This window comes from Gobio gobio, assembly GCF_949357685.1.
Source record: "Gobio gobio genome assembly, chromosome: 1".
Taxonomy (NCBI): domain Eukaryota; kingdom Metazoa; phylum Chordata; class Actinopteri; order Cypriniformes; family Gobionidae; genus Gobio; species Gobio gobio.
In genome coordinates this window covers 76,995,453-77,007,251 of record NC_137097.1, presented here as the reverse complement: position 1 = coordinate 77,007,251, position 11,799 = coordinate 76,995,453, and the positions used below count along the sequence as shown (strand labels likewise).

General features: G+C 38.4%; 2 protein-coding genes across 3 annotated transcripts in view; one reads left to right on the top strand and one right to left on the bottom strand.

Annotated features, from left to right (window-relative positions):
- The window catches only part of pmm1 (phosphomannomutase 1), a 27,421-nt gene extending 26,117 nt beyond the window's left edge, over positions 1 to 1,304 (top strand). Inside the window, exon 8 of the mRNA XM_079815095.1 lies at positions 1 to 1,304. This exon is cut by the window's left edge and continues 2,537 nt beyond it. The gene's annotated coding sequence lies outside the window, so the exon portion shown is untranslated.
- A 133-nt stretch (positions 1,305 to 1,437) lies between these two features.
- csdc2b (cold shock domain containing C2, RNA binding b) lies at positions 1,438 to 11,781 on the bottom strand. 2 transcript variants are annotated; one of them, XM_079815164.1, is made up of 4 exons: positions 11,638 to 11,781; positions 6,770 to 6,996; positions 6,451 to 6,573; positions 2,786 to 4,802 (listed from the first exon to the last, which is right to left on the bottom strand). In XM_079815164.1, the coding sequence occupies exons 2-4, from the start codon at positions 6,946 to 6,948 to the stop codon at positions 4,640 to 4,642; spliced, it is 465 nt and encodes a 154-aa protein (XP_079671290.1). In that variant the 5' UTR covers positions 6,949 to 6,996; positions 11,638 to 11,781; the 3' UTR covers positions 2,786 to 4,639. The 2 variants fall into 2 exon arrangements, with proteins under 2 accessions (XP_079671289.1, XP_079671290.1); XM_079815163.1 differs by lacking the exon at positions 11,638 to 11,781 and having other exon boundaries at positions 1,438 to 4,802; positions 6,770 to 7,214.
- Positions 11,782 to 11,799: the final 18 nt, after the last annotated feature.

The window sequence follows — 11,799 nt, the reverse complement described above, 5'->3', positions numbered from 1 at the left end:
AGATATACAGTATGTTAAATGCTTTATATTGCAAGTGCTATGCTAATGCTACCAAAGCATTGTGTAAGCAATTAGCAAGGTGACATTTATTGAATTAGCTAGTTAAAGCTAGATTTCACTACTAAAAACGTGAGATTATTGAGAAGTTAAATGTATCAATTAGCGTACTCAAATATTTCAAGTTCAGAGCAATTCAAATGTATGATTACAAAATAAAAATCCGCTAGATCTGCTTACTTAAACTTTACATTTCTTAACTTAAAAAAGACAATTTTTGAATTTTGCCAACTTATTTGGGTTTACAGTGTACATTACCCATTATGCTGAACACCAATTCCACCAATCAGAGAGTCGAAACAAGCGAAACGTGCCAAAAGATCTCTTTAGCTCCACCCACTCCCATGTTAAACTTGATTATGCTGTTTGCAATGCTTCATGTGAGTGTAGTTCTTTCCCTCACTAAAGACGTCAACACAGTCCCTTTGTGTTTTTGTTTTTTATATATTTTTTTTGTAATGTTGCTTCACATCGTAGCTGGTCGGCTTGGTTCATGACTTGTAAAGCCTTAACAAAGACTTTTTTTTGGAAATCCCAATGGGAGAAACAAATGGGAAAAACTTCCACTGAGAAAGTGGGCGGGCGCTAATGCACTCCATCGACCAACAGATTTCGGCTTGGTTTGAAAATTGACTTTTGTAGCTGTGCTTCACACATTGCCCTTTTTTGCCAGAAAAATTTTGTTAATGTGACAGCAACTTGTTTAGATGTGATATTCAAGTGTTAATCATTCCAGAGAGAATCCATTTATTCACTGAAACACTCCCGTTGATCTCTGGGAACATGATAGCGATAAGACGGACATCTCTGGATCCGGTGTTTCTAATGTTTTAGATTTTAATTTCGAATTTTTCTGTTTTATCTCATGTTAATGTGTTCGTGTTTCATATCTGATGGCATAAATGCACTTTAACTGTAATTGATTCAAGTGACACTAATGATGTTAAGTGTGCACCGCAAGTTTGTTTTGCTGGAAAAATATTTTGATCAAGAAATGATGTGATCTCAGTTCCTACAAGCGAACATAATCTATTAAACAACTGTATCGATCATTTATGAAGGATCTTTATTATTATTATTATTATTTTTTGGTTGAACTTTACAACGTATGTTTTAACACTCCTGATGAAAGGAAAAATGTGATTGATTGCTTCAGTCTGTTTGAAAAATCCATCCTATGATATGCCTTGTGATGAATCTTAAACATGTCTGTTTATTGTAAATACATGAATGTTTTTCGTAAATTGTGACGGAGTCTTATTGTTTATGGATGCTGCGCTTATATTATTTGTATATGTGCAGATGTTAAAGTTTTGTGCAATTTTGCTTTGCAGTGAGATACAAACATGTGAATCATAAATTAATTTTATTAGTCCGTCAAAGTTTTGACAAAGTTTTATTAAGACGTCAACCACAGTGATGTGAGCTCTAAAAAGAGCTGAAATTGAAACAAAAACATGACGGTTAAACCCCAAAAGAGGGTCCAGAAATCACAAGACAAACTCAAGAACATGCAACAGATCATGTGACCAAACATTTAACGCATGAACACCATCACATACATATAGCAAAAATAACACAAACATTTGTTTAAATTGTTTCGCTAGCCGACTGCTTGTCTACAAAATGCTGCTTGTTTTACCCTGAAAAGCTCCCGAGGAGAGCTCTGGGAGATGAAGTCAGTTTGGCAGTTTATATTTGGGGTTTCAAGTTTTCAAGTGCAATATTAGTCGTATGATTCTTCAGTTCCAGCATACATCACAGAGCTTAAAGGACGAAGCCCTCCAAACCCGTCAAGATCATGTCCGACTCGTGTTTCACCCTAAATTAAAATTACGGTTCGTTTTAGGACCGTTGCGATTTTTGCATTGCAACTTTTATGAGAATGAAGCATTTGCCCCCCTAAATTCTCACTACTGTAAGTAAAACATCAGTAATTATTCTCATACTGTAACAGTTTTTAAATTAAAATCAATAAAATGCATTAATAAAAGGAAATTAAATCCATAAAGTCGGTACATCAAATAGTACAATTACAAATAGAGCTGTCACGATTCCTCGATTAAATTCGAGTACGAGCTTGCAATTTACCCGTGCCGATAAATGATATTAGTTTATCAGGTCACTAAATGATGATCACGTTAATAATGTTAATCAAAACATAATCAACTCCTGAACAGATTTTCTCTGTGCTTTATTTGTCATACCAAAATGTGTTTTCTAAACACACAGTTAAAGAAGCCAGAAAAAAAATAATGTTAAAAAGTAATAGGTCAAGAGCCCAACTAAATAAAACACCGATTACCATAATGGTGACTTAAAATGGTGACTCTTTACTAATGGTCAATCGGTCTTCACAAAGTGCCGCTTTCCACGGACGAGCATGAACCGCATTATTAGACCGTTTTCTAAGGCTTGCACGATGTATTATTGTGCTATTGTGCTGTGAGTCAGGTAAATAAATATATGCCCTGCGTGTTTAATATGCACTTTAATTATTTACATGCGTGTCGGTTACGTGCATAACGGTTTTGATGTCCACAGAAACTACAGTGGCTGTAGCATTTCTATTGTAAAGACGTGTCCAATAATTAAAGATTAAGTGAACATTTGAGTTAAATGTTGTTTGGTCAATATTAAACAAGGATTTGATCTGCTGTAAAGTGTAACAAAAACAATATCCCGGCCATTGGCGCCCTCTGCAGGCATTTATTATAATACACAATGTACACAAGATGATTGTTTATATTATGTATTTTAAGTGTTGTTCTATTAAACCAGATTTTTTTACCACAAAATTGTCAGATTAATCAGCAAAATAATAGAGTAATAGGTCGATTTTTTTTAGCGATTAATCGGGCAATCAGATTTTTTGGGGGGTAAAAAATCTTGTTTAATAGAACAACACTTAAAATACATAATAAAAAGTAATCATTACAGCCGTAATTATAATGTTTAAAATGAAAAACATCCGTTAATTAGTTATCAGGCATTTTTTATAATACATAATGTATATATTATGTATTATATAGCTATACCCATATGAGTATTTGCTTTTCATACTTTACTTGAACCAAATATTATTGCCTCATTGTTATTATATATGCAAGTCATTTTAAAGGCTTAGGTCTATTTTTATCACCAAAAAAAACACCAGATTACTCGATTAATCTGCAAAATAATCGAGCAAATAGGTAGATTATTTTTGATGATTAATCGAGTAATCAGATATTTTTAGTAGTGAAAAAATCTGGTTTAATAGAACAACACTTAAAATACATAATAAAAAGTAATCATTAGTTACATACGTAATTATGTTTAAAATGAAAAACATCAGTTAATTAGCCTAGTTATCAGGCATTTGTTATAATACATAGTGTATAAACGATTATTGTTTATATAATGTAGCTATACCCATATGAGTACTTGCTTTTCATACTTTAATTGAACCAAATATTATTGCCTCATTGTTATTATATATGCAAGTAATTTGAAAGGCTTTGGTCTATTTTTAATACCACAAAACTATCCGATTACTCGATTAATCGTCAAATTAATCGACTGGTCACACGAGTAACAAAATAATTGTTAGTGACAGCCCTAATTAAAACAAAAAAAATCAGTTAATTAGTTATCAAGCATTTGTTATAATACATAATGTACAAAAGATTATTGTTTATATTATGTATATTATGTATTTTAAGTGTTGTTCTATAAATCATATGAGTACTTTTATTTTGATACTTTATTTGAACCGAATATTATTGTGTTATTGTTATTATATATGTATTTTAAGTCATTATAAAGGCTATTTTTATTACCACAAAAAAAAAATCTGCTTGATTAATGATACAAATAATCGTCTGATCACACGATTACCAAAATAATCGTTAGTGACAGCCCTCATTAAAATGTTTAAATACTTTATAATTTAATGTTTTTTTTTTGTGTTTTGTTGTTGCATTATTACAGTAATAAGAATTTGAGGGATAAATGTTTTCCAGAAAACAATTTTATGCAGATCATAATTTCTAAACATGTAGATATTTGGGTGAGTATGATGATGAATGTAATTATGATATATTGTTCTGAACAGGTTTTGTGAGCTTCGCCCTATTACCATCAATTTAACACAGAATTATAAAAAAATGAATGCATGAATAAAGAAATAAATATAAGAGCCAAAACCGGCCACAAGTGTAGCATGTGTAGCCTCTGGTTCGTTCACAGTTCAGTTTGAGGATGTTTAACCTTAATTTCACAATCTCTCTCCATCTCAGACGTCTTGTTTAACCAGAAACAAACACACGAATGCATTGGCAACACACCTGTTGGCGCTGAAACAGAAAAAGCGCTGTGAATTGGCACTGTGAGCGTCAACAATGCAACAGAAACGTGTGAAATTGAGTTTGTGTATTTGCATTTGAGCGCTTGCGAATCGAGTCTGTTTCCAAGCGCTCCTGTAACGCAGCCCGTCTCCTTTAGACGGGTGACCTCGTGTGACATTCTCTGCACCCACCAACTTTCAACAGCCTTCCCATGATGCTCTGCTCTCACAGCAATCCTCTCATGCGGGCGGGTCCTAGGAGTTGATGATCTGGCCCGACCAGGTCTCGTGTTTGGTTCCTGGCTTCGGGTGCGTGATGAGCACCTCCACGGCCTGGACCTTCACGTTCTTGGGCGGGACGGCACAGACCTTGTATGTGACCTCGTCCCCCTCCATGGGAACGTACTCTCCTTCAATACTGCGAGAGAGACGCATGAGTGACTCACACGGACACACACACAGGAAGGAAAACACACGGTTCAAAGCCATGTCAAATCAACCACATTTCAGAAACTTCCCCGGCTCAAAGTTTGGATTTTGTTCATATTTTTTCTGTAGAAAGAAAAACATAAATAGTGATAAAGCCAAAATATTAAATGTAATGAATGTATATCGACTGAGTAATTCAATGCTTTGTACAGGAGGGTCAAAACGACAATTTTTACCTGAGATTTGGAGCCAAATTACAGGGGTGTAAAATGACACAGCAAAACCCCATTGTTAAATTAACACTCCTCAGAGTGTATTTGACTCAACATTCAAAAGTGTTAAAGTAACTCTGAAGAAGTTTTAAAGTTAATGAGATAATTAAGAGATTTATTAAGTGATGATTGAGCATTAGTGGTGAACACCTGATGATAACAAGCAGAATCACTGAAGGATGAAGGATGAACACAAAAACATCAGTGTTTGCTTTAGTTGGGCTCTTGTCTAAAATATATTATAGTAGAAACAGAATTTTTTTTTCTTGATAAATTTATCATTTTTATGAAAAATATAATGGTATATAAAGTTTTCTGATTTTTAACAAAAACTATTAGCATTTTTTATTGTTGTATAATCTTAAAAAAAAAACATCAGCAATTGCTCGCATTATTTTAAAGATTTATTTACTAAAACCACAGACAGTAAAAATTAAGTCAACATTTTTTATTTATTTTTGTTATTATTAGTGTATTTTATAAGACAATTATTATTATTAGTAGCAGTATTTTATAAAATTATTATTCATATTTCATTATTAATATTATTATATTTGATAAAAGTATTACTATTATATTTTTTAATGATTATTAATAATATTCTTTATAAAAGTATTATTTTAAAATTATTGGTACTGTTGTTGTTACACTTTATACAATTATTATTAATGTTATTATTAGTATACTTTACAAAACTATAGTTGTTATTGTTACTTTTGTTATATTTCATAAAATTATTATAAAATATTTTTATTTTTGTATACTTAAATTATCATATTTGATAACATATATATATATATATATATATATAAATCATATTTATATATTAATTATTGATAATTATAATTATATTTCTAATATAATTAAATATAATTACTTATTGCAAATATATATTTTTAAATGATTAATAATATTATTCTTTATACAATTATTATACCAAAATATTGTAATTGTTGATGTTATACTTTATAAAATTATTATTATTACACTTTATAATATATTTTATAATATATGTTTTATTATTATATTTATGAAATTGTTATTGTTACTCTTCATAAAATTATTATTATAATTATTAATGTTGTTGTTATTTTTAGTACACTTTATAAAATTACTATTATACTGTATAATTATAGTAATAATACTAATAATAATATAATATATCATATTTTAAAATTATTCTTCTACTGTTGTTTTTAATATAAAATATTATAATTAAATAAATATATAATGTATATAATTATTACTGGTAATATTATATTTGTAGCATTATTATTAGTTATTTTACCTTTTTTAAAGGGGTATTATAAATGATTTTTCTGCATGTCAAACATCAGCTGTTTGTTGTATCATCACTGGACTCACTCTGAGATGTGCACGAAGATGTCCTCTCCGCCGAGATCCGGTCTGATGAAGCCGTGACCCTGCGAGCGCGAGAAGTTTTTACACACGCCTTTGAAGACGGGGCCCGCGTTAGCGCGCACAGTCCTGCACACACACACACACACACACACACACACACACACACACACACACACACACACACACACACACACACACACACACACACACACACACAACTATCAATTCACAGCTATTTTACGCATTGGCGGCTAATCCAATCTCATTTGTTCGTATTCTGTGCATGTGTGTGGGTCGTGACTCGTGTGTGTGTTGGACTTACGCAGAGTACGTGCGCGTGCGTTTGGTGGGCAGAGGGCTCGGTAACTCCCCGGTTGGCGGCGCGGCTCTCTCCCAGACGCGGCTGCCCTCGCGCAGGAACGGGAAGGACAGCGACAGCGGCGCCGAGCGCGGAGAGCGCAGGGACGGGTCCGTGGGGGACGGCAGGTTCGGCTCCGCCATGATTGAGTGTGTTTGCTTCCTGAACTCCAGATGCTTGCAGAAGACGACCTGCTGGAAGACACACACTGAGCAAATGTGACGCACATATAACAGTGTGTAACGCGTTATATCTGCAGGGGCACAGATTGTTCTGCGAGTAGGGACATGCACTGACATTAAATTACTCTGCCCAGCACAAAGGCTGTGTGTGTGTGTGTGTGTGTGTGTGTAAGACAGATTGTGCCCGGGGCGCGAGGGGTGCGTGCCCAGTTCCTCGCACACAAACGCTGCATTGTGTCGAAATAGGCCTTAAAGGGTAACTAAACCCTAAACCAACTTTTTTTAGTTAATGATCTGTAATACTGGGGCTTTATTAATGCTGTTCATTGATTCGAGTAAATGTTATGACATTTGAGTATAAAGTGTTTTAATTCTATAAAATATGGTGTAAAACCGCCAAAGTGCTGCCCTCCTAAGGTTGAACGGTGGCTACTGCAGTTGAATTTTCCTATTGGACGTTGTGGTACATCGTGACGTAGGATGGTACCTCCAACGGCTCACTATCCGCGCCCCTGGCACAAGCTCACCACGCCCTCAGAAATGTTTCCCCCAATCACACGATGAGAACGGCTTCACTCCAGTATGAACTGTCATATTACATGAAGTAAACATTATGAATGAAACTCACTTGACACATGTTTTAACATTGTATTGAAGAAAATACGGTTAAATAATGAAGTTGTCAGTACACGTCAGGCTTTTCTTGCGATTTTATTGCCGCCCGTCATGTGTACAGATAATTTTCATACATGAGACGCGCTTTCAAACCCTGACACGCAAGTGGTTGCCGCGGACGCAGATAGATTAGGTCAGTTCTCTTGCGCGGCTGCTTCACTAGCATCGTCGGCATCGGGAGTTAACGCAGTTTGAGCAGCGGCTCGCATTGATAAGGCTCCGGGTTTATGTCTACAGACAATCCACCCTCCTCCACTTCAGGTGAAGGTAGGAGAAATGACCGCTCTGTTGCAAAGCTGGCGTCACTCCAGTCATTCTCCATCTTTGCGACTCGCGAGTCTGACAGCTGTCAATCAACCCGTCCCTGCGGGTCTCAGGTGCACGCCCTCCGCTCAGCCCAGCCCTCGGTTCATCCCCTCTGTGTCCGCCGGGCTCTGCCCACTTTTCCAGCATTTTTTGAAAATTGCCAGTGGGTGGAGTTAAGCTCTGAGCAGGGGTTTAGTTACCCTTTAAAGAACACAAGCTGTGCACGCACTGGTGTGTGTTTATCACTCCAGCATTAGAAGCCGATGTTCACTATCACACTCTCAGCTTTCCCTCAGACCACAGCCTGTACAGATGAAGAGTCCCTCAGGGTGTCCCACAGGGTTCGGTCTCCGGCCCGCTTTCACTTATTATCTATACTTTACCTCGTGGTCGTGTTTATTATCACACTTATGATTTCTTCACAGATGACACATACCCATCTACACAACCTCATGCTCCCCATTCCCCAATAGGGTGGTGCAGGTGTGACATCACTTTGTAGGCCATCTGACAACTACCAACTGCCTAGCAACATAGCAACCACCCAGAATACCATAACAACCGACTAGCAACCTCTCAGAATACCTTAGCAACCACCCAGAACACCCTAGCAACCACCTAACAATTCAGAACACCCTAGGAACCACCAAGAACAGCTTATTAACCACTAAGCAACAACCTAGCAACCGCCGAGAAAACCCTAGCAACGATGGACAGATGGACGCAACGATGGATGGATGGATGAATACAACTATGGATGGATGGATGGATGGATGGATGCAACAATGGATGGATGGATGCAACAATGGATGGATGCAACAATGGATCGATGGATGGATGGATGCAACAATGGATGGATGGATGGAACAATGGATCGATGGATGGATGGATGCAACAATGGATGGATGGATGCAACAATGGATGGATGCAATAATGGAAAGATGGATGGAAGGATGCAATGATTGATGGATGATGCAACAATGGATAGATAGATGGATGCAAGGATGGATAGATGGATGCGATGATGGATGGATGGATGCAATGATGGATGGATGCAACAATGGATGGATGAATGGATGGATGCAATGATGGATGGATGGATGGAAGGATGCAATGATGGATGGATGCAACAATGAATGGATGGATGGATGCAACGATCGATGGATGGATGGATGGACGGATGCAACAATGGATGGATGGATGCAACAATGGATGATGGATGCAATAGATGGATGCAATGAAGGATGGATGATGGAAGGATGCAATGATGGATGGATGCAACAATGGATGGATGAATGGATGGATGCAATGATGGATGGATGGATGGAAGGATGCAATGATGGATGGATGCAACAATGAATGGATGGATGGATGCAACAATGGATGGATAGATGGATGGATGCAACGATTGACGGATGATGGATGGACAAATGCAACAATGGATGGATGGATGCAACATTGGATGGATGAATGGATGGATGCAACGATTGACGGATGATGGATGGACAAATGCAACAATGGATGGATGGATGCAACGATGGATGGATGGATGCAAAAATGGATGGATGGATGGATGCAACGATCGACGGATGGATGGATGGATGCAACGATGGATGGATGGATGGATGCAACAATGGATGGATAGATGGATGGACAGATGCAACAATGGATGGATGGATGGATGCAACGATCGACGGATGGATGGATGGATGGATGGATGCAATGATCGACGGATGGATGGATGGATGCAATGATCGACGGATGGATGGATGCAACAATGGATGGATGGATGGATGCAACAATGGATGGATAGATGGATGGATGGATGCAACAATGGATGGATGGATGGATGCAACAATGGATGGATAGATGGATGGACGGATGCAACAATGGATGGATGGACGGATGCAACAATGGATGGATGGACGGGTGCAACAATGGATGGATGGATGGATGGATGCAACGATCGACGGATGGATGGATGCAACAATGGATGGATGGATGGATGGATGCAACGATCGACGGATGGATGGATGCAATGATCGACGGATGGATGGATGCAACAATGGATGGATGGATGGATGGATGCAACGATCGACGGATGGATGGATGGATGGATGGATGCAATGATCGACGGATGGATGGATGCAACAATGGATGGATGGATGCAACAATGGATGGATAAATGGATGGACGGATGCAACAATGGATGGATGGATGGATGCAACGATGGATGGATGGATGGATGGATGGATGCAACAATGGATGGATGGATGGATGCAACAATGGATGGATAGATGGATGGACGGATGCAACAATGGATGGATGGATGCAACGATGGATGGATGGACGGATGCAACAATGGATGGATGGACGGATGCAACAATGGATGGGTGGATGGATGCAACGATGGATGGGTGGATGGAAACCCCCTAGCCACCGAGTGCTGAGTTCTGCCACTGCTAGCACAGTGTCTTCGGGATTCTGGTTATGATCACTCCTAGTGGCCTACAGGTGTAGTGTGTGCTAGATACTGTATCCCATAATGCAGTGGTTCTCAATTCCAGTCCTGGGGACCCACTGCTCTGCACATTTTGTATGTCTACCTTATTTAAGGCCCCTGATTCTGATCATCAGCTCGTTAGGAGAGAGCTCCATGAACTGAACTGAGTGTGTCAGATAAGAGAGACACATAATCTGCAGAGCAGTGGGTCCCCAGGACTGGAGTTGAGAACCACTGCCATAATGCATGATCTTGACCTGACCTTATATTTCCAGTGTAAAAAATGAAAATCAGACATATCTAACATGTGCATTTTGATGACTTCACTGCAGTTTAATACAAAATGGACTAAAATATCAACATGTTGTTTAATTATTAAAGGCAATAATGAGGTCCTGCTTTACCATCTACTGTGTGAACACAGGCATTCAGTGCTTATCTCCCAAATTACACCTCATCCTCACACTTCGGTTAATAAGTGACATCATCCGGGGATTTGAAGTGCACTTCTTATTGCTGGAAAACACAATATTTATACTACAAAACGGCATGGATTTGTGCATATGTATGCAAATCATGCACCATAGAGGCTAATAAGTATGCAGTACACACAGGAAAGCACATCAGTTGTCAGATGATAGTTTATGATTTCTAGGCTAATAGTAGACGCGAAATCTGGAAAAACTCGCGACTTCAGCATCATCGCGCGCAAGAAACATCACAAGATCCACTATCGCTGTCCCGCTTCTGGAGCAAATGCGCATTGACGTCACGCCAAATAAGAATAAGAGACCTGAACAGTGACGTGTTTACACTGTGACGTGATGGAATTCTGACCCAACATTCCAGAACACACACACACTGGACCGCGGTGATCCACGCGGACGCGGTGCTCCGTTAATGTCCCGTTCGGCGTCACGCGGTTCCAGAATGTTCCTGATGGAGGGCAGGGATGCGCCTCGAGGACATTATTTCAGAAAAAGCGCAATATAATGCCTGTGAATACAGCCCTCTCTCGCGTTAAGTGTACAAAAGTAACTTTAATCATTCCATCTCGTTGTTTAGATATGTACAGTTTCTATAGCACACACACATTACGGGAACAAATACAGGGACGTGAAATAAATAAACGCGCAGGAATCAATGGACCAAACGCAGAAACTCACCGCTGGAGTTCACGGATGATCTGTCCCGTCCTGTCCTGTCGAGCGCCGTTATATAAGAGCGCGTGCGAATCCGCAGAGATGGAGGAGATCCCCGTTTACCGGGAGAACCGACGCGTTTATTGATGCGGCGAATCCCGGTGTTCTGATGACGCGCTGGAGCCG